Source organism: Equus caballus, chromosome 31 (assembly GCF_041296265.1).
Source record: "Equus caballus isolate H_3958 breed thoroughbred chromosome 31, TB-T2T, whole genome shotgun sequence".
NCBI classification, from domain to species: Eukaryota; Metazoa; Chordata; class Mammalia; order Perissodactyla; family Equidae; genus Equus; species Equus caballus.
In genome coordinates this window covers 9,428,626-9,452,375 of record NC_091714.1, presented here as the reverse complement: position 1 = coordinate 9,452,375, position 23,750 = coordinate 9,428,626, and the positions used below count along the sequence as shown (strand labels likewise).

General features: G+C 47.5%; 1 protein-coding gene across 2 annotated transcripts in view; it reads right to left on the bottom strand.

Annotated features, from left to right (window-relative positions):
* Nucleotides 1-23,750, bottom strand: part of EZR (ezrin) — a 50,868-nt gene that overhangs the window by 6,390 nt on the left and 20,728 nt on the right. For both annotated transcript variants that reach the window (XM_023632897.2, XM_070256297.1), the window contains exons 3-8: nt 18,022-18,105; nt 14,251-14,346; nt 13,085-13,359; nt 12,068-12,151; nt 11,028-11,174; nt 3,338-3,434 (exon numbers count right to left, since the gene is read on the bottom strand). In XM_023632897.2, coding sequence (XP_023488665.1) covers nt 3,338-3,434; nt 11,028-11,174; nt 12,068-12,151; nt 13,085-13,359; nt 14,251-14,346; nt 18,022-18,105 — 783 coding nt within the window. The remainder of the gene's footprint in view (nt 1-3,337; nt 3,435-11,027; nt 11,175-12,067; nt 12,152-13,084; nt 13,360-14,250; nt 14,347-18,021; nt 18,106-23,750) is intronic.

Genomic DNA, 23,750 nt, shown 5'->3' with positions numbered 1-23,750 from the left:
CTGGCCTGGCACATGTGAAGCCCTCCAGCTCTGGCCCTGACCCCCACCTTGTTCACCCCCACTGAGCTCTTTCATTCCTGTGAGCATCTCCTCCAACAGCCCCTCCTACTTGGAATACGTCCCTTCCCCTATATCCAAGGACACTGGCACGCCTACAAGAGGACGTTAAGGCACCATCTCCCATCTTCTTGTGACCTCTCCTCCTCCTGTGACTACCCAGCCCTTTCTCTGTGCCCGCCGCACTCAATGGAGACGCTGGCACTTTGCTGACATGTTTGGGTCTCTCTCTCTGACTAGATGATCGGCTGCTTTGAGAACAGGGCCATGTCCGTTCATGAACCAAACCAGTATCTACTGGTGCTTGATCCACACCTGCCAGGTGACTGACGTTTACACAGTGCTGCCAGATTCGAGCCCTGTGACCTTGAGCCAGTGACTTCATCACTTCAGTCTTGGGGTCTTCAACTATACGACGGGATGAGAGAAATCTAATGGGACTGTTATGAGGATTAAATCAGATAATGTTTCTAAGGACTTAGAATAGCTTCCGGCACAATAAAAGCTGGCTGGCACACAAATGCTCACTCGGACCGCTGGCTGCCTTACAAGACCGCTAGCGGAGATACCCAGAAAGGAGAACAGACTCGCAGCATCCAACAACTTTATGACTAGAGACTGAGAAGTTTGGGACACAGAGGGCAAACGATCTTGTTTCCTGGCTCCCTGCTACCGCTGTGATGAATGCAGGTGACAGAAGGGGGAATGTGCCTTAGAAACTCCTGCTAAAAGTGATCTTAAAATGCCCGTCTGCTGCTTCTTCCGTTTTTCCTTTCTCTTCTCAACCACGGGACCCTTAGCATCCAGATTCCGACCATCAGAACAGGGAAAGGGTGGCTGAAACAAAGTCACAGAGCCACCTGTTCCACAGCGACTTCTGGAACCTAAAGGAACGTGCTGGGTGAGCTCAACATGCCCGAGAGAGATCTACGTAGCTTCTCGATCTTCTCATCTGTTCCAGAAATGCTGGGGAGAGAGTAATGCCAAGCCCGAGAGCCCGAGGACTTCCTGGGTGGGGCTCTCCTTGGGGTTTCACACACTTGTTATTAAGTCATTGGGTTTCCCAGGGGAGGTGTCTGTGGGGCTGGGAGAAACAGGTATTTTTATTACCCACCTATCTCTTATTACACAAGAGAAAACCACAGTGTGTTATGTGCACAGGCAAACTACCCAAATAGATCTTGACTGTGGCTCCTGAGTATTTGCAAAGAAACTCTGATTAGCACCAATCCCCCTTCAGGAAAACGTCAAGGACAGGAACGGCAGGCACCGTCCCCTCCTGGGGTCCCATCGCCCGGAGCCAGTGGGAGCATCCAGCACGTCCCCCTCTTCTCGGGGAGGCCGAGGAAATCCCTCAGGCTGCCTTTGAAGGAGGCCAGTTTCCGACTCCAAGTTAAAAATAAAAACCAAAAACTAATATTTATTTAAAGATTTCCAAATGCAAGTCCCCAGCCCACGCCTCCTAATGCGACACCACAACACGGACGAGAGCAAAGGCAGGCTTTCTAAACTCTGGCAGAGAACGGACGTCCTGAAAACTGAAACTGGGCACAAGGAAAGTTCCAGGAAATAAATCCAAGACCCTAAGAATACAGGAGGGGAAAAGGAGGTGGAAAAGCAAGCTTTAAAGTTGTCAAGGAGCTGAGAACGGGAACGAAGGAGCTGAGCACTGAGCTGGTCAAAGTCAAAGGCAAGTTTTCATTTCTTCAACGAAGGAGCTGAGCACTGAGCTGGTCAAAGTCAAAGGCAAGTTTTCATTTCTTCAACATCTCAAAAGCGGTTGGAGAGGGAGGCGCCTGAGAGGCTCCTGCCTCTTCCCGGAGGCCGAAGGAACAAAAGGCCCTCTGCTCACAGGGGAGACAGCTTGTCTCGGCCCCCCACGGGGCTACTTGCCTGGTGAGTTGTATTAAATGCGAGTTTAATTGGAAATGACTGTGCAACTACCATGAAGCAGGAGTCGAGAGGCTGCAACAGCAGGAAATGTTTTCAGTGAAGAAGAAAATACTTTCACAGAGTCAAGACCTCTGGTTTCCACTTAGGCGAGACGAAGCCATACGTGGGGAGCAGCAGCTGCACAATAACGCCACACGCTGTTCCCCGTGGGTTAACCACTGCCCAGCGGTGCCCAAGCCCAAGAGGGCTCCCGGCACCGAGGCCTGGACCACAGCCCATGTTTGCCTCTCGAAGCCCAACACTGTAACTAAGGAACGAAAAGTACAGGGGACACAGAGTCCTTCCCAACCTATAATTTTGGCAAAATTCAGAACAGGCTCCAAGGGGGAGAAGAGAATTTTCTCAAGTGGCATTTTTTTTTAAAGAACCAGATTTCTCATTAGAAAACAAACTGCTCAAACATTCTACCACACTACAGTATATGTCTTAAATTTTCTGGGCAAACAATAGCTGAAAGTTTAAATGTTAGCAGAATAAATAGGAAAACCAAAAAGAATTTCCGTAATGCACCAGTCTTGGCAGCTATGAGCGAACAACCTATATTCTTCAAATTCCAGGATATGAAGACGAGTTTCTAGCTAAGCCTCCCAGGATGACTGCCCACCAGTCGTCTTTGTGAGGGGACGTCTCCCACATCAGCACCAATGTGAAGGTGCCTGCGCAAAGATCACTTGGGAAGGCCGGGGGCAGTCAGAGAAAAGCAGAGGCGTATGTCTGTCCAGGAGGAGCAGGTGAGGTGCAGATGAACTGGGGGGGGACCTGCAATGCTCTGGATGTAGGTCTGACGTCTCCTAACATTGCTAAGTTGCAAGGAAGACTCTGAAAGTCAAATTCTGGCCCTTGAGGACTGTAGCAGACATTGTCCGTACTCCAGCCGGGTACCAGGGAGATGCTGCCATGAGCCCCCACACTCCTGGTACCCCACCTGGGGGCAGGCTGGTTTCCCACATGAGCATGACGGACATTTCACAAGCCCAGAAATGGAACATCTGGTGAAATGCTTATCATTTGGCAAAAATCGATGACTCAGAACTGCCCTTTTCTTCATAAGGATTGAAGACCCATTTGAAAACTTAGGTGACAGAGCCAGCTATCTTTTGATGAACGCCTGGGCTCCACCATAATCTCCCACCGCTATGGTCAGTCGCATGGCCCGGGGGTCCTGACCCTCAGTGTAACCTACTGGCAATTCCTTCCCCCTACCACACAGGTAATTCCGAGTATCCCCAGCGCCCTGTCACACCGACAGAGAGATTTGTTCTCCTGAAAATGCATTCGGCTGTGAAGAAGAAACAGCGACCCCTGTGTAGCATCCACATGAACTTACAGGCGCCTTCTTGTCGATGGGCTTAATGACAAATTTTTTGTCATTGAAAGAGATGTTCCTGATTTCACTCCACGGGAAGCCAATCTTTGGGGTCAACCTGAGGTTAAAAGAAGAAGTGGCATGGTTAGATGTGTGCCTGGATTGGCTAAAAGAGGTTTGCAAATCTATTCCTTTTTTCTTAGTTCCATTTTAAAAAGTGTAAAGCTAGCATAGGAAGCATAATATAAAATGTATGTCATTAGCAAACAGTTCCTACCTGCCCTAAGCTCAGTCAGGTGGCTGCAAGGTTCATGCTCCAGGAAACCCCGATACGTTCCCATTTACTACTATTAGTCTTTCTCGGTTTTGGGCAACTCACTGCGTCCAGTCACCCTGGCTTCTAACCTTGAGGTCAACTTTTTTAGAGTGATTTCCATAATGGATATATACTTACTATTAATTTTTTAATTGAAGTCACATGGGTTTATGACATTATATAAAATTCAGGTGTACATCATTATATTTCGACTTCTGCACAGACTACACTGTGTTCACCACCAAAAGTCTACTTGCCATCTGTCACACTGTACACCGTGCCCTTCACCCCTCTTGCCCTTCCCCGGGCTCTTCTCCTCTGGTAACGACCAATCTGTTTTGAGGTCAACGTTGATTCCTAACCAGGCACATCCTTTCATCCATTGTTTGAAATCTCCCACAGCCATTTTTTGCAATCCACTCCCACAATACCACCCCACCCCTAACTCTCGCGTGCCCCTCTGCTTGTGTGAGTAATGTCCCTTTCAGTCCATCCATTCCACTCTTCAAAAATGCCAACACCTCCTCCCAGTTTCTACCAGAAACCCACAGTCCTTAACTTAGCACCCAAGAGCCTTCTAATCCAGCCCCAGCTTCCTGGTTCAACCCATCCTTTCCACACAGGTTTCACCTACCGCGCCTTGCCTGGGGCTTCCTCCCTCCCCATCCCAGGACCTGCCTGGGACAGGCCAGCTCACTCTCCCTCCTTCAACAGTCTTTCCCCCTCAACCTGCAGTCTCTTCTGCTACAAAATGATTCTCTTCGTGTTACTTAAATTATTGTACTACTATTTAGCTCTTTGAGAACGAGGCAGGTGAGCTTTCTGAGGGCAAAGATCGCATCTTATGTTTTCTGGACAGGCTACACTCAGAGCGGCTGCGCACTGTGGAAACGGCAAAGGGCTGGGGATGGATTCTGTCCTTCAGGTTCTCACCTTAGTGACGCTCGTTCTCCTGGCTGGCCAGACACCTTCCCATGTCATTCCCCCCACCTTCTAAGACAGCACTCTGACAACACGCCCTTAGCGAAGCCCCCAATATTCTCCTTCTTAATCACCGCTAGTCTACCACTGCTGCAACGCTGGCTTTTTAATTAGCATTCCCCGGAAAGTTCATATGATTTTCAAGACCACATTTTCTATTTACCTCATGTCGCTCTGTTCCTTCATCTCCTCCACCCTGTTCTTTCAATGCATTTTACCACGGATACCATTCTAGAAGTTAACGACAGATCCTCAAACCACCATTCAAAGATACTGCCATCCAAAATAGTCCTTTCCCGCAAGCCATAAAAACTTTCAATTTAGAAAATAGCAGGGTTGGGAGGACTCTATTGCCTAGCAACATGTCTAAATAAAAACGGACGGGCAATGTAGGCCTTGCTATGACACCATAGGCCAGGCCAAGGCAGTGAGGGTGGCCTCTGAAGGCCAAGAGAGGCCCAACAGATGGCTCTCCTGGGACAGTGGTCATGGCACACATGGGGGAACGACGTCAGGGCACTGGCCTGTGATGATGAGTGTCAAATCTTTTTGGTGTACATCCTTTTTAACAGCTCTGTCCTATAGGATCGTCAATGACCACTGTAACACCTCTGGCCAACATGCTTACAGCACTTGAACATGCAGGGAGTTCGTTGTGTTATTTTATCTTCATATGTGGGTTACAGAATTTTTAAAGAGGTAATTTTGTGTACAGGTCTCTGAGCAGTAGAAAGGAGCTCAGGATATCAGCTGGTCCGGCCACCGATATCAACCTACGTCCTTACCAGGGAGGCTGTTAAGAGTGACACTGGGTAGGCATTCATTGTTTCAGAGTACTTTCCTCCAAAACACAAGGGCAATATGCTGGGAGCAACAGAGGAGCAAAGAACCAAGTGACCGTGGTCAACTCTCAGCCATATGGCCAACACTGCGGGCCAGATTTCCGACTCCCAAACTCCAGAGGCAAGGTTCTATTCTCTGCCTACTGGCTGACAGCTCTGATCCTGGAAAACTTGGACCTTTAGGCTGGACAGGCATCTTTCTTTCAAGAGTTGGGCACTGTGTCACACAGCCCTCTGCTCTCTGGCATGTCTGAGAAGTTTGTCTTTTTAAGACCCTGAAATCTTATCTAACAATTCACAGCCATTTATGAGTACGACTGCAGGGTCAAAAGATGAGGACTAATCGTCAACATTTCTGACTCACTTCCCGGTTAAACCACCCCCTTTAATTCTTGACCGTAGCTAGAAAGTTAAAATCTACAAGGATTTCTTTCTCTTTTTCTTTTTAAGGGTTCACATATAGGACATGAACAGAGAAGGCTCCACAGGGAAAATTTCTCAAGGATTTATATCCTAAGCCTGTCCTTGCTTAGGCCAGACATTTAAAAAAAATGTGTGATTCCCAAATAACAGGGACCAGATCTCTTTGGAGAAATAGCTGCCTCCAGGGTGGGAGCAGGGTAAGTCCAAGACGATCCTGGAACGTCTTCAGGTACCAAAAGGAAAGAAGTCCTCAGAAAACAATGGGACCATGTATCAAAAGGGCACAGGAACCAACTTGAAAGGGCTCCTAAAGGCAAATCTCTAACAATTTTATTATTTATTATTATTTTTGAGCAACAAAATAATAATAGTAATAAATTATATCCCAGAGAATAAAACAAAGATCCATGAGTCCACATTAATCTAAATAACTGAACAAATAAATGGAGGAGAGAAATTGGCTCCTTACAGTAGAATTCCAATTAAGACATGTAAAAGGAATGACTTTAAAAAAAAAAATCACCATTTCTCAAATACCACAACAATAACAGTTTCATGCAAGATGTATCAATGGATGCTAGAATTAATAGATGGAAGGATGCTAAGAAATAAGAAATTCACAAGGTTTCAGAGTGTTTCCCTGAAAAACTCTTATCAATTACAAAGGGAAGGATAGTAACTTTGCAGAGGTGAAGCCGGGCAACACCACCTTGCCCAGAGATTGGAGTTAACACCATCCATAACAAGAGATTCTGACACCATGTGTCCCTGCACGAGAGGCCTTGGACGGTGCCATAGCACTTCTGAGGGATTCTTGCCGAAAGTGCAAAACTCGAATTTTATCAAGAGAAAACATCACACAGATCCAAGGTGAGGGACTTCCAAAGAGTCAATGGCCAGGACTCCTCGAAAGTCATGACAAAGACAGCCTGAGGAACTGTCCCAGACAGAAGGAAACTGGAGAAGCATGACAAATGCATGGAGGTGTGATTTCAGGCAGGACCCTGGGCCAGAAACAGGACATTAGTGGGACAACTGATTAAAATGGGAATACGGTCTAGAGATTGTCAAGAGTATCATATCAACGTTAACTTCCTAATAATTGGACTATGGTTATGGATGATGTTAGCATTTGGGGAAGCTGGGTGAAGGGCATATGGGAATTCTTCTATTTACTATTTTTGGAAGCTTTTAAAAGTCTGAAATGATTTCAAAATGAAAAAACAAATGGTTAAAAAATTTTAACACAGGGCCAGCTCCCGTGGCCTGGTGGTTAAAGTTGAGTACATTCCACTTAGGTGGCCTGAGTTTGTTCCCGGGCGTGGACCCACACCACTTGTCTGTCAGCAGCCATGCTGTGGTGGTGGCCCACAGAGAACAAGAGGAAGATTGGCAGCAAATGTTAGCTTGGGGCAAATTTTGCTCAGCAAAACAAAACAAAACAAGACAAAACAAAATTCTAATTCAAAATATGCCACTGAGGGTGATGATGACGTTCTACATCTTGATAGGAGCTTGGATTTCCAGGCATAGGTGTTTGTCTAAACTCAGCAACTGAACACTTAAGAATTGTGCATTTCATTATATTTAAATTTTACATCAAAAGCAAAACAAAACAAAACAGACTGAGCTCTAGTAAATAATACGTGTTTTGGGGAAAGTATACAGATGCCTGCAAATTACTTTGCGATGTGTCTGAAAAAGAGAGGGCCAGAGGGTCCCATGAGGTGTGCACGGGGAGAGACGCGACAAAGGAGTGAAACGCTCATGGCAGAACCTTGGCTGTAGGCACACGGGCGTTCACTGCAAAATGCTTTCCATTTTGCAGTTTGTTCGGAATTTTTCATTAAAAAAGTTTAGAAAAGGTCTGGGCTGGCGGATGGGCTGGAGATCACCATGTGCCACACAGACAGGAAGAAGAGCTGAGTCATCACCCCAGGCAGTGATGGGCAGTGATAACTCGGCTGGAAAAGCTCTGCCTACTTCTACAATGGAACAAAACACTCATTGGCTGATCGGGCTCTGCCCTCCCTACAGGGGAGGAGGGGCCTGTCCAGGGGGCACTCCGGCCTCTCTGCGGGGCAGGCCCACAGGGGACTCTCCCCACACTTGCCTTCTCAACCACCCACTGCTGAGCCATTCTGAAAAGGCTCCCCGGCTTCTCCTCGGCCCCTCTAACATGCCCGAACATGTCACAGGCCAAACTCGCCTCTCGGCTGGAGTCCCTGCCACAGCAAACTTCTGGAAGAGACCAGGTCATTCGGAAAATTCTGCCTGTTCCACATTCCAGTTAGGGTTCCAAAGACCAGAGAAGAGAGGATGGTCTGACACATGCGATCCCAGCATATCTTGTAAAACAAAACTCACACCCATTAGTAGAAGTGCTTTTTGCTCTCCTCTCTCATCCAGCGAAGCCACTGACAACAGGGCACAAAGATGGAAGACTGACCAAAATTTCAGAAACTGGAAATAATTTATTTAGATGGCTGGTTGACTGTAATATGCTCGAAACATCCTTTCTACAAGTGAATAAAATGGAACCGTAAGTCAGAGAACATCTGATTTACAACCGTGAGGGATTTAAGGGGAAGGACACTTGGCTCTTGTTTTGGCCTCCAACTCGTCTCTTTCCAGCGTCCTCTCTGTCCCTAAGAGGGTGCGTGGAGTTGCCTGGCAGGAGCTGCATCAGAAACTCCTCCCACAGAAGCACCTACGAGAGGCGAGCCCTGGAGGGATGGCACGGAGGGGAAACCTGCTTTCAAAGGACCAAAGAGCTCGGGAACAGGATCAGGTTCCTCTCATTTCTGTATTGCTTTGGTCTGCGGATGCCAGGGGAATTATAACACCGCTAATCTGAACTTTCTCTGTTCCCAAGCTGAAAATGCCTTTCAGAGAGGGGGTCTGCCATTTCCTCCCTTTCTCTACTCCCCTCCCCTTTGGAGCTAAGGGTTTACAGAAAGCAACAGAAAAGAAATGCTTTCAGTCCTAGATGCTCCCACTTAATGGTCACGTACAAAATGAAAAAGGGCCCTTAAGAGACACTTCCCATTTGGAGCACATTTAATACTCCAAAGGATAAATATTTTGGTAAAATAAAGAGGTATTTGTTTATTTGCAGGGTGTGCTAAGCCTCTGACCACTTGACTTACATACTCAATACTGTATAGCCGCTCTCTCACTTGAACAAGGCTCCAAGAACATCCAAGACTCCACTGTCAGGGCCACAGCTGAGGGCAGTACATCAACAGGTGACAAGAGTTGTCACAGCATCCTTCAGACTCGAGCCACGGTCGCTGGCTTATCCTGGTCACCAGGTTATCAATATTTGTTTAAAAGGAGAAGAACTTCGGCCTACTGACAGATGTAATGTTAGGGTAAGTGTTTTTTTATCATTGAAAAGAGGGGTGCTTCAGGAACGGGAAGAAGAGAGGCAAGAAGTGCCCCCCTTTTTGGGGAGAAGACCCCTTTGAGAGGATTGTCAGTTTCACTGCTAAATTGGGGACAGGAGAAGGAGAGCAGAAACAGGACTGAAGGAGCCACGAAGCTCAAACTCTTACTTGGAAAAACCCGAACATTTACATGGACTGGGGGTAGGTACAAGCCGACAGGGGTGAGTTCCTGCCTACGGCTGTATCTGCAGCTCGAAAAACCTGTTTGGACAGCCTGGCTGTGGCTACATTACAAAATCTGGTCATTCAAGAAATGAGCTCAAAGACAGAGGCAGGTCCCCACACCCATTCCCATGAGGCCGCTGTGTCCTCTCACTTCGTGGGCTGCCCCTCGGCACGGCTGGGCCAGCCAGCCACCATCCCCCAGCCCAGGGGCCTCCCGAGTCCCCCTTCCTCCCCACACTGTTCACGGTTCTCTGCAACACTGGATCTAGCACACTTGCGGAAGGAGCAAACCAAGAGTCCTCAGTAATTCACTTCTAGGTTCTCGGAAGAGTTCCTGTGATTCTCATGCGTGCATCGTCATTTGTGTAACCAGAGTCATCCCCGACTAGCAGCATGCCTTCTGGGAGAGAGGGACCCCTCCTCGGGGGCTCCTAACCAAGCGTGACTCCATCCTATTCAGGCACGAAGCAGAGGGCTGGGGATGTCTGAGCCGCGTCCCTGCCCCGCCCACAGGAAACGTATCTGTACTGGTTTCTGGCAAGAGTACACATGGCTCGGATTATAGACAGACGCTTTATGTGATACCATTTGTCAAAAGCAATGCCACGCCCCTCGTGAATGCCAGAGAGGGGGTTTCTGGGGAATCTGGATGTGGGTGCTGAAAGCATTAACATCTGAGAACAGGTAAGATGGGTGAGGTGCAAGCAGGAAATGTGGGAGGAGTTGTCGCTCGCAGAAACGGGGTAGAACTGTGGAAAACATGCCCTCACTGAATTTTATTTTCTTATTTTTATATCTAAAATTTTTTTTTCCTTCGCTGAATTTTAGAATGATTTTTTTCTGTGTATCTAGATCCTTGGCAGAAAGATGCAGTGTTTGTCACCAGGGGGATGGGCAAAGGAAGCCAGTGGGAGTGGGGAGCCCGGCCGGCTTGATCGCGCCTCTGCATTGCAGACCACACCCGACACACTACGGAATGTGCGGCAGCTGGAGATCTCCCGCAGGTTCAGAGGATTTTGCTAAACTGTCTGTACGTAAGGGCTATTGTTTACAGAATCCTAAGGTCTCTGACAGCACTGTAAATATTCTTGGTTGGATTAGCACTGACCTCGAGCCGCCCAGCACTGCCAGGCTGCCTGGGTGGCAGCTACGGGTGTGCTGGTGCCCAGAGGCGGCTGGCGGGGGCCTCAGTGGAAGGTGAGGGGGATGCCTTCCTGCAGCTCCCCTTCTGCCCTCTTTTCACAGGCTCCAGAGTCTGTGAGGTCAGAGACCCTCTCGGTCACCCAGCTGGGCCCCTCAGCACAGGCGACACGTGCTAACGAACGGGCTACAGTGACAGGACAGAACTAACGCACACCTCTGAAAACTCTCCAAGATGGCCACGTCACAGTCGAAAAGCCCTTGAAGATTCACACACAGGGCCAGTAAGTTGCTAGAAAAATACTTCAGCAGTAACCCACATGCATAATTGCCATTTTCTCCACTGTTTCCAGACCTGAGACCCTACCCACTGAAAATAATAAAGTTCAACTCACTTATCATCTTTCTCATAAATATTCAGTCCAAGGGCATCGACTCCAAGCCAAAGGTCTGTTCCTTTCTTATTTTTTATCTCAAAATAGTTGATTCCATACATTTCCAGGTCCTGGGCAATCTTCAGATACTCCAGCATAGCATTATCTCTGGTTGAGGGAATAAAGATTGGCATCATCATTAGCACGCTACATTCTGACCAGGACCACTGCCAGAATCTTGAACGTAAGGCAGATCACACAGGACGGGCACACAGCTACGTGCTGTCCCTCTGCTGGCCATCCACGCCTGAGCCCTGAGTGGGCCCCGGGCTGACCTCTGACACATTCTACACACTCGGAAAGAACTGAACTGACTCACACTGGTTTCTCTGGATGCAGAAGAGTTTCCTTTTAAATTTTATTATGAGGCACAAGCTTCCTTTCTCTTGCCCACACGGTGCTTCAGGGACTCCCACAGTTCCCTGCACCATGTCAGCGCTTAGGCTTGAGTTATTTCCCTCCAGAGAAGACGCTGGGGTCAGCCAGGAAACGAAGACAGCGTCTCTGAGGCCCCAGTGCAAACGCACTTCTGAGGCTGAGGCAGTGCACAGGATCGCTGCCGACGCCCGAGAGGAGGATCCTAGGACAGCAGAGAATCTGGCAATGTCTTCCACGTAACAGCCACCTGTCACAGCATGTCCCTCCTTCATGCCTCGCTTGTGCTACTGAGCAAGTGTTTCTCACTTGGGATCAATTTCTTTCCATTTACACACTTTTGAAGGCAACCACCTTCCAGACAATGAACAAACCAGCTTCTCTGAGACAGAGAGCAGGCTTTAGGGCCTGAAGGCGTAAATGAAACTGCTTCTTGCCCCAGGCAAGAACACCTGGCTTTGTTTAAGGAAAAAAACCTCACTTGCAGCTCTGTGCACTGCTCCACCAGACGCTGGGACGGGAGCCTGGTCCAGAGGCTCCTGAAGCTGACCACCCTGAGGACCCTAACTGGGGTCACTTACAAAGAAGACAAGAGAACGGGCTGGAGCGGCCAGCCCAGCACTCACTTGAGCATCCCGCGGTGCTCCGCGTGCCACACCTGGATTCGGTCCTCCCACTGGTCCCGGGTCAGCTTGTGCTGGTCCATGACTCTGGAGTGGAAAGGAAGAGGGCACAGGACTGTCACCCCAAAGGACCATGAGAGGTGAGCAACAGGCCACTGCCCATCCTCACACAAACCGGGACTTTTCTTTCAAATAAAATCACCACAAAGAAGAGCATTTGTTTCTACTTCCTAATGTGCGGGTTTTCTATTTATTTATTTATTTATTTATCTATCTATCTTTGGGAAGACTAGCCCTGAGCTAACATCTGCTGCCAGTCCTCCTCTTTTTGCTGAGGAAGACTGGCCCTGAGCTGACATCCATGCCCATCTTCCTCTGCTTTATATGTGGGACGCCTACCACAACATGGCTTGCCAAGCAGTGCCATGTCCCCACCTGGGATCTGAACCAGCGAACCCCGGGCCGCTGAGAAGCAGAACGTGTGAACTTATCCGCTGTGCCACCGGGCCGGCCCCCGAGTTTTCTATTTATGATAATTAACAATCTGGAAGATTTAGAGTCAGGACTGGGACAAACCCAGGCCTGCTGGAAAAAACTTTAAAAAGGTATTTTACTTTAAGAGGTCTCTTCTTCCAAAGGCGGCAATTTATGTGACCATTAGGGAATAAAAACAGATTTAACAGAGGCCAAATGATTACAACCAGGGAGAGCTAAGTGCTTTGATTATGTTATAGGACAGGGGCTCTTCAGTTCCCGTGAGGAGGAACGGTCCCCTCCCTGCCATGTTTCTTCGTCACAGACCCTGTTCAGGTGGACCACGTAGGGGAGACGGTGTGCTGGGCGAAGGCTGGAGCACGTGATGCAAACACACAGATTAGGAAAGGACCAGAGCCCCAGCTCAGGGAGCACTGCCCTTTGCCAAAGTCCTTGTGCTTCTGACCGCTTCTTCTGACACACCACCTGCGCCTTTCGAGGATGCCAACCACTGCCCTCACCCAGGCCTGGCCGCCTCCTGCTCACCTTTGGGGGATCAGCCGCTCAGAGCCTAGGTACCCAGACTTGTGCGTTTCTTTGTTATAGTCTCCAAACTTGGCCTGCACAGCGTAGGAGCCGAGGAGCACGGCGGTCTCAGGGGGGCAGTAAATCTCATCGCTGAGAATGCCGTCCTTCACTTGCAGGAAGAAAAGCTTCTGCGTGATGTCCTGGATGAGCTCCTCGGACACATCCTCGGGGTAGAACTTGGCCCTGAACTTGAATTGGAGCGGATTCTCCTTTCTGACCTCCTGGGCGGACACCTGGACAACAGAAGCCAAACTCTCATGACAAGTTCGGAAGACGAAGACCTGCCTTCCCAAACAGGTTTCTAACCACTCACTCAAAGGGTCCGTTTTCAGAAGAGAATGTTTATTCTGAAAGTCACCTTTTTAGCGTGTGAGATAAAAAAAGGCCAAAGTCCTATTACCCTCCCACACTCAGCTGAAGTCTGGCAACAGCCAGTTACTGGCCACCAAGCCCACAAGCTCTGGTTTTCGAGGATGATGCTGGCAATTCCAGAGAACTCGAATTTGGGGACAATCTGCCCTAATGACCTGTGAACCCAGCACCTGTCCACGTGGCCAGTCCAGCCCTCGACCACAGATCATAATTTTAATGATTCCTCATGTTCCCCCCCTTTCACATCCCCAACTACCATCCTGACTTGTTAAGAGTAACATAAGAGGAAAGCAGGGATTTAGGAAAATGGACATTTTCAAATTGTTTGCAGAAAACGCAGAGCTTACTGCTTTTCTTTATAACTGTTAATGGAATTATCCAGTCTTTGGAGTTGGAAGATAATCTATCACAGGTTCAAACAAAGCAATAACAGGTTCTTACCAAACAGTGGATGATTCATGGTTTATGAGATTAACAATCTCATTGAAAAAAAAAATACCTAAGGTCAACCAAAAGCTAAGCAATTAATCATCATATGCTCCAATGAGTGAGCAGTAAGGAGAAATGCCAGGATCTGATTTCCAACCAATATCCCCCTTTACTGGAAACCTGCAACCTTTTCGTGTATAAAAACTCTTACACAAATAAAAAGGAACAAAAAACAAAAGACAGAGTGAGGTGCTCCAGTTTCAACGTCAACGGAGCAGACCAACACCCAATTAATAGCCTGTAAATAGTTAACTCTAACTTACCTTTTTATCAAGTTTCAACCAGGTAGGAAATCCTTTATTATCCACATACTGGAGGCCAAAGTACCACACTTCCCGAAGGCCGATAGTCTTAACCACCTGTGAGAAAGACAGAGAGAGGGGAGGGCTGGAGCGGCCCCAGAAACTCGGAGGGGCAGCTGCTCTGGAAGCAGCCACGGTCATGTGGTTCAGCCGACTTGCCAAGGGAGCCAGGCGCCAGCTGCTCGGCCACACCAGCCATGCCTCACCCACACTGTCTCAGGGAACTTGTTCCCAACAGAGGCTCTTACCCCAAAGCCATGAATGATTTACTTTTAATATAAACTTGAGCAGATTCAGGGTTAGCTCTAAATCTTCTAAAATCTTAAGATCTGATAAAACTTCATTCCTGCTCCTTGGTCCCCCATTCTGCTTTCCTGAGTCAAGACAACCAGGTGAGTTGTAGAGAGCACGCAAGAATCGGGCATTCCCCAGGTATACCGGTGAAAGTGTGTGTCACAGGTGTGCAGTCACCTGTCAGGTGTGTCTGCATGGAAAGGGGTGGAAGGTTACCAATGTGAAGCCAAGGGACACCCGGGCGTCTCCTGGCTGCCTGTCCTGGTGTCTTGGCGTCTCAGCCGGCTGGCCCAGGACTCTGTTTGACTAGGAACAGAGACACGGCAGTCCCCGGAAAGGCAGGAGGCAGGTGATGGCAAACTTCCAGGGAAGGGAGAGGAGCGGGGTGCTAGGCCTCACACATGCCAAGGGTCGACTTGTGTTCCTCCAACCTCCAGAAATTTGAAATTCTGATACAGTACTGTAGACTTCAACCCTAGGTCATTGTGAGGATTTCATATTCTAAAATTCCCACAGTACTGGGAAAAAAGTCTCCAGTGGTCCATTACAGGGAGAGCCCACAGCTGGTTATGCCTGTGTCTTGGAGACAGAAATGCATCTCGCTGTGGACACTTGTCAAACATCATCAACTGGGTCCTGGTGCTTTGCTATATAGTTTTAAATCCCACGATATATGTTAAACTTCTTTAAAAAAGGTTACCATTCTTTGAATACATGGCTTCCATCATATTTAAAGAGAAAGAGGACTCAACAGACTAGAAATGACAAATGAGGGAACTGGAGTACTTGCTTAAAATAAAATCTGAAATTCCAAACAAACTCCTGCTCTGGGCCTATTTCCTCGTCGGTGGGGACCAGATGCTGGATAGACCTCGAGGAGTCTGTTTATTACAGGCCAAGGACTAATCTGTTCACCTGCTCCCTCCACTCACCCCAAAAAAGGCGGGGGGGGGGGGTGGACTATAACCAAAACCCTTCACCATGGGTGACATGAAAGACATTTTTACTTTTACACAGTGCTTTACTCCCAAGTCTTTTGGGGAACCCCGTGTCTTGTTTTTATGGTAGCTAAGTGCAGAGAAGGCTAAATTTGAGGACCAGGTTTTTATACCTGATCTCACAAACCTCTATCTCATCACTTGCACATAAACCCTGCCTTGCCTGCCTCTTTGGGGTGTTTCAAGGTTGCAGAAGAAAACCCCACAACATCAGCAATCACTGTCTCTCCAGTCTAGTCTCTCTGCCTCATCCACGCTGCCTGGATCTGGGTCTAACCAGTTTGAAATGATTTCTTGTACACTTGACATCCCTTCCCCATCCCCGTCAGACCCTCAGGGATTTTCAGGGCCACAGCTCAGACTCCTCTTCTCCATCTGCTACAGTGCGGCCAGCACCCTTGACAGATCACAGACCCTGGAACCACGCCGTGGATCTAAGCCAGGACCCTTGCTCTCTCGGTGAAAGCCTGTCCCTGGGTGGCCTCATCTGCCTCGTGGCTTTACATGCGAATCTTCCATCTATTTCCAGGATGACTGTCCTCAACGTTTCGAAGTCCTACCTCCTCTGCCCCTACGGCTTCTCCAAAACATGACAGAATCGAACATTAGCCTTCCTTCTCCAGTCCATTCTAAAAACCAACTGGTAAATCCTCCCAACAAGGGCAAGCCAACACTCCTAGAGAAACGCCCCTCACTACTCCCAACAATGTCCTTAGCTTAACCCAAAGCTGATACACGGCACGGGAGTGGGATCTGAACGTGTGTGGGGTCTATTCCTTTATTTCTGCCTCAGCAGAGTTTTCAATGGCAGGTTTTGGGAAAGGAAAAGGCAGTGGTTTGTCCACTCGATCTCAAGCAATAGCTGGAAAATACTCTTTGAGGCCGGAAACAAAGGGCACCCAGAGTCACCCCCATAGTCATGCCTCAGGGACCCCTTTCTTGCCACTCGGCCCCATCAGGACACCCGCCTCACCGTGGCGCCTGGGCTCTGCAATGCCCTCCGCCGAGTCAGAGCCCTGGACTAGAATCTAGTCACAGAGAACCTGGAAGATGCAGGTAAGGGAAGCTAACTGACTGACACATCAGAACTTTGTAAGGACCCTAACGAGAGCGGCTATCTCTGCTTTAACAAATTTGCCTGAGCACAGCCCAGCATCATTGACAGACAAGGACTCTGGTGTGACTGAGGGCCATGCTGGCCACAGGCGGAGCTAACACTTGCACCTGTGCCTCCTGCCTGGTCCGTGTGCCAAGCACTGTGCCACATGGCACTCAGCTGGCTCCACTTCACTTACTTTAGGACTGTCTTTGAGGAGAAACCTTTCGATGTTTACCCTAAGTCCAGCCCCAGCCAGAGCAGGAAATGTCTTTATCCTTATTGGGTGAGGAAGAGCCAGGGAGCCCTGAGGAGTCGTTCGCACCTGCCCCTGAATTAGCACCTCCACCTGCCCCTGAATTAGCACCTCCACCTGGCGTCCATGCGCCTCTCACCAGTGTGGGCTTGTGGGGCTGCTCAAGCCCAGCGCCCGGGGGAACTAACCTACTAGGTGCTCACTTCCCGGGATGAGAGGGAGATCTGATCAAGCACTGGGGGGGTCACCCATAGCTTCTGGATTTGCTAAAATTCTACATCCCAGCTTTCCCAATCAGCACCCACTCCCATTTCTGAATTTCGTGCCAGGATGCAGAATGCTACCAGGGGGCCCCGCAGGAAGGCAGGCAACGGTTCAAGCGACTTGTAAACTCAGATCCGGTCCAGCTGCCCTCCTGGATCCTCGGCCCCAGAGCAGACTTTACTCAGCCCTGAAAAGTGGATCTCACTCTCTTGAAGGCTCGGAGCTGTTCTGTGGGAGTTACCACAGCCTTCATGGTGGCTCGTTGTTCTTACTAAAATGCTCTGCGTTCACCCTCAGGTTTCAAGAAGAAACACACTGGACTGTGGATGTGCTCCATGTCACCTGGCTCAAGGGAAGAGTGTCTGCGGCCACTTGAGTGAGGTCATGGATGCTGCAGCGGGCGGAAGAGCCCGGGAGGGGCTGATGCTGGAAACTGTGGCCTGCTCAGTTCCAGTCGGGCCCTCAGGCAGTCTGACCCAAGGCACCCTGGCCTGCAGACCAGCCGGCTATTGGCAAGAAAACAGCCAGGGGGACCATGAAGACCCAGGGTGGAAGAGAGGGCAGCCGGAGCTTCTGGGTGTGGCACTGTGCTGAGGAAGATGTCACAGCACCCCCTGAACTTCCTCTCAGAGGGCTGTGGACAGGGACCAGCCCTGGAGTGTTTACAGCAGTGTGAATCCCCGGGTAGGAGGGGAAAAGGGTCTGCTCCACACAGAGAAGCCAGCAGCAAACCAAGGAACGTGCTTAGCAAACCCAATTATTTGAACGTTACAAAAACAATTTTCTGAATGGGAATTCTCTCCCTTGAGTTCACAGACAGCAACCTGATCAAACAGCTGTTTTCCCGTCGTGTTTGGCTGGATGGCGAATTCCAGCTCCGCATCCATGGTGGTGACCCGGACATTGATCTAGAAAAGAGAACACAACAAATTACCCTTAACTGAGTGCTCTTTTCTCTTAATTGTCTCCTGAGCCTTCCACGTGAACTCAAAGCCACTTAGCAATATGGCAAGTGTGTTCCTCTTCAACATCCATTTTCATGCTAGTCACCACACGCACACACACACGCACGCACCCCCAGTTGATTATGAGACAGCAGATGAGACTCACATGCGCACACAGTTTGGATTCAAATGTATGCCCTCTCTGCTTTCATACAGCACATTCACACTTAGGTCTAAGCTGTTTTTCTACAAAAATACTTTGATAACTGTTGACGTATTTTCCCATACACCCGCCCACTCTGACCCTTACAACAGCTAAGTGAGGCACCAGTGGGGGCAGCGAGCCTCCTCTGAGAATTCAGACCAAGGCAGTGAGTGAAAGAGAGAGAAGGACCCATATGCCAGAACGTTCACAGCAACATGAGAAACCATCTAAATGGTGGAGAGAGAAATGGTTAAAAGACTACAGATGCATCAAAGAGGATAGAATATTATGTGGTCATTTGAAAGGGTAACGAGGAAGACAGTAGAAACATGGAAAATTGCTTCAACAATTAAAAATGACAGGAAAAATGGTGTGCATCCTCTCAATGCAAATATGTGAGATCTAGCTAGACAAAGGATGAAAGTAAAATGCAAAAATGGAAGTATTATTAGGATGGCGAGACCACAGGAAATTGAGGTGGTGGTGATGGGAGGGCCTTAAAATGGTCTCGAATGTTGCCACATAGTTGTTTGTTCAAAAAAAATGTATTTCAAGGTAGTTTTCAAATTTATCACTTGAGAAAACCCAGATCTACTAGCCTAGGAAAAACAGACAAATCTACTTTATGTCACTGTCCCAAAGGAAAAGACCACAGCCGCACAGCAACTAGACGGCTTAACATAAGAAATGCTTGCTTCTCACCATTTTTCAGGCGAAATATACAGATAGCTGGATAGACCCACATCCTGAATTCTTCTAACCCCAACATAAATGTGATGAAGACAGATGAGCTGCTCTGACAGTCGGCTGACCGACGTCTCGGTCTCCCACACGACACACTTCTAGCACCCAGCACACTGGTTGTTACTCCAGGAGCAAAACTAGTCTCTGCAAATCATTTTCTTCCTAACATTCAAGACTGTGATAACGGACAGAGACTCTGAGACACACCCAGCATGTCTTGAAGGTTCTCTGACCACGATTACTAGCAGAGAAGTGCGCCTTCATTTTCCAGTCTTAAAAAAACTTTCCCCTCCAATCTCAGGCCTACAAATCAAAGGACTGAAGTTTACTGAGAAGCAAGATTAGGCATATTTTAAATTCTTCGATTATATTAAAATATAAAAACCTAGTAAGTTTCTTTCTCCTAAATTATTTATAAATAATTTATTTTAAAAAAATCACAAAAGAGCTGTTATGAAGCATACAATAAAGCAGATATCTCTCTTAATGAGAGAGGCAGCCCCAGAGTCGAACATTTCAGAACAAACATAGCTCCAAATTACACACTCAAAAGCCCACGATGACGTATCACACTCAAAACTAAAGGGGGAGGCGGAGGGGCTGACAAATGTAGGGCCTCAGATAAGGCTTTTTTTTTCTTTTTTCTTTACTGATTCAGAAACTGAACCACCCAGTAATTTGTCCTGAATGCTACCAGCCTGGTGAAGACCAAGAGGAAAGAGCAGAGTCCACGCACAGGAGACTTCAGACTCAACTCTGAATCTTGATCACTTCTCAATTTGACAACAGCAAGAAAATGTCACCTCCTGAAACCAAAGCTATTCACATCAGAAGGTGACCATCGCACCATTATTAGCCATTCTGCAAACTGATTAACGGGAATTCAGAAAAAATGACTTGAAGATTCTAAATCAGGTATATATTTGACTCAAAGTTCACAGAACTCTTTGAAAAAGCAAATAACCAGTAAAATGAATACTTTTACTGAGGTTGGATGTAAGAAGCCAGCAGAACGTAAGTGAACTTCTTAAAAAAATTAAGCATATTGAGAAGCTCTGTATAAACTACACCTGCCGTGACAAGGACCTAATTGGAGCATCAGTAGCTCCAACAGAAGCCACTTTGCCAAGTTTGAGCTGGTCTGCTCTTTCCACAGACTTCTTTCCTCGTGCTCCAGCACCCTGGGTGGTCATGAGTCTGGTATATAACCTTAAACAAAGATGGCAGCCTAAGGATCAGGTTAAGTTCCTCTGGCACTGCAGTAACAAATAAAATCAGGACAAGCAACAGGAAGCAAACAGCCTTTTCCTCCCTTGTTGGGTGCGCCGGCCCCAGCCAAAGGAGTACCTCACAGTTCTGATTTGGCGATGCACCACAAATTTTATCTTCAGAACCCCCCCTAAAATTATAAAGTCAATTTTAATCAATATATGTGTATACTTGTATACAGTGCATGGTCTACTGTCTTTTTTCTGATATTATTTGTCAAATATACAATATATTATTCTCGAAACTGAATTTTTTACAATCCTTTTTTTTTTCTTTTGAGGAAGATTGGCCCTGAACTAACACCTGTGCCCATCTTCCTCTACTTTATATATGGGATGCCTGCCACAGCATGGCTTGATGAGCAGTGGGTAGGTCCATGTCTGGGATCTGAACCGGTGAACTCTGGGCCGCCAAAGCGGAGTGTATGAACTTAACTGCTATGCCACTGGGCTAGCCCCAACAATCCTTTTTTTTCGTTCAATCTTTATATATTTCTACTTTTATAGTCTTATTTGTTCAATGTATATAGAGTCATCTCATTCCATGGAAAATAACTTGTCTTTGCATCTCATTTTCCACATTTGCTTTAAAGTCTCTATCATTTATATATGTTTGTATTATTTCTGCACCTCTAGGGTTCCTCAGTGATTTTCTAGGCCAAGAAGCTCGACTGCATGATTCTGGTCAAATATTAAACATGTTTTGCTGTAGAGGATCTGTTTGGTACCAGACTTGATCCCAGAAAACTGACATTGTTTAACTTTTAAATATCCTTATCTTAGTACTTTCTGGCCTTATTTCCAAGGTAATTTTAGTCAACAGATGTATATACCATATACAGTGCATGCTCTACAATCTTGATATCGAGGTTGAGATGGGAGAACCCAAGAAATCTAAATGACCCATGAGTGAACAGTATGTTAACGATCAATGGCTGAGCCGCTGTGCCTCCACGGGTGTGTATGTTACTGGAGTGGTCAACACCCTACTAGTGTTTCTTCCCGGGGGTGCTCCTGGCATTCCGGGCAGCACGTTCATTCCGCAGAATGTTTCGCATCCCCGGGCCCGCCCACTACACACAGCTGTCCCCAGTCACTGGGGCATCTCAAAGTGCTCCCGCACGCACACATTTCCAAAGGCTCTGGGGAAAAGGGGCCGCTCCCACCCAGATTAAGGAGCACAGCACAGCACTGACTTAATCAACAGTGAGGAGTAGTTCCATATTTAGAAAGTCTACTAAGATTGTTTTCAATTGTACAGATCTTTAATAACGTGCCGAAACACAGCACAAACTTTTATCACAGTTTAAAAGGAAACAATTACTCAGACGACAGGACCATTTATATACATATTTTGGTCCACTTATCCAGGGGCTTTAAAAGAAATCAGGCCTTGGCAATTAAAGAAACACATCTAAATCCCAAATTTCCTTTCCATTATCTGTGTTTTACATTTCCCACGGTGAGCAATTGTTTTTACTGAACTCAATGTACTTGGATGAAAGCCGGCACTCGTATTTGCAATGGTGCCACAGAAATAAAGTGGGGTTGCGTGGGTATGCCCGATAAACATGGGGATGGTCCCACAAAAAGCGGGGGGGCCATAGGCTTAAACATAACACCACACGAACCCAGACCACGTGCAAAGACTGGAGAAAAGAGCGCACACTTGGCAATTTTTATGGTCTTGGTACGTCCCCCTGGGTCACATGCTTTTATCAGAGGCAATATTTGCTGAAGACAGCAAAGCCACCCAGGAATGTGGGATACAGATGTGTACAGAGAACGTGAGTTAGTCATTTAAGTCCACCCCCAAAAAGGCAGTGCTCATGTCAGGCTTGCCAAATACTAAAAACCTTTCTAATATCTTTTGTTTGGAGGGGGCGGTGGTGATTAAAGTTTAATTTTGCTTGTGCACCCCCCGCCCCATACATACGCACAAAGAACCATGTGGTTGATGATGTAGATGATAATTTAATAATTCATGTCTCCCCTCCAAATGCTACTCCAGTGAAAGCTAAGACACAAAGCCACATTTAGAGTTCTTAAATGTCAGAACACATAAGGAACCGGACATAATCATACTCTACTATTTATAGCGGGAATTCATAAATAAGTGTAGATATGGGAGTGAAGTTAGCACTCTACAGATGAAAACCAGTGAGGTCCTTCCACAGCTACATATCATGTTAGTATGTTATACTAACTAACATACTATGTTAGAATAAGATGACATCTTAGACACAAGGCAGAAAAACTTGGTATTGAAGATGCCTGAACCCCTCAAGGGAAATGAGGCTCTCATGTATATTTTTCACACTGACTGGTTACTCAGCAGAAAAATCTTCTTTTTTGCCCCAGATAGCAGCCTAGCTTAGCAGGTGAGTTGTGTTTTCATTTCAGGAGACCTAAGTTTCTGATCTATTACAAGAATATCAGTATACGCAAGAGACAGAGGCCAAAAAACAAAAATAGGAACGAACGTAGTTTTACTTCTAAAACAAGAACAAAACTGGCTAGTAAAACGTCTTAAATTTAAGCAACACGTGCACTTTTTTCACGAATAACGATCAGAGTTTCACAGGTATTTGCACCAGACACCTCGACTATATGATGCATATATTATTTAATATCAGGATTCAACACTTAAACCTAACTATGCCTTAATGAAGATAATGAAAACCTGATTGTAATACTCTCTCTCCTCCCTCTGCTTAACAATCTGTTCTTTAAAAAATTCCATTTGCTGTTCTTCCTATGGGTTAGCTCAGCTCAAACTACCATACTACATGCTGCTGAACACAATAGCCGTATTCTTCTGTTCCTGGCCCACCCCAGCTAGTGGGTACCCTGCATGCCTTCCGGGCTCACTCACTCTACAAACACCAACCAGATGCCTACTGGGTGCAGTGACGCCACGTGGGGTGGGGGGAGCCAGGCGCCCCTGCCCTTGAGCTGCTTATGACTTCTCCATAGCGATGGACCTCAGACAGCTGTCACACAGAGTAGTCCTTCCCAAACCAGACGAACCATTTGAATCCCGGGAGCGGCTTTTCAAACACGAGTTTCTGGGCCGCAGCCCAAGAACCGGAATTTTTTTTAAAGCCACTCAAGTGATTTTGAGGATCAGCCAAATTCACAGATCACCGGAAGGGTGGTGGCCCACAGCATGGCAGCCGGGAAGCCTGGGTCCGGGACCTCGCGCTGTGGCCTCCTGAGGACCTCAGGCAGATGGCTCCCCGCCGCTGGACCTCAGCCCCCTTATCTGCAAAAAGAGGGTTTGGACTAGATGATCGGAGGCCCTTCCCAGCTCTGAAATGCTGGTCTAAAGTCCAAAGGCACAAGGTGAGACGTGGGGAGCGTGATAAGAGCCAGAGTCACAAGAAATCCTG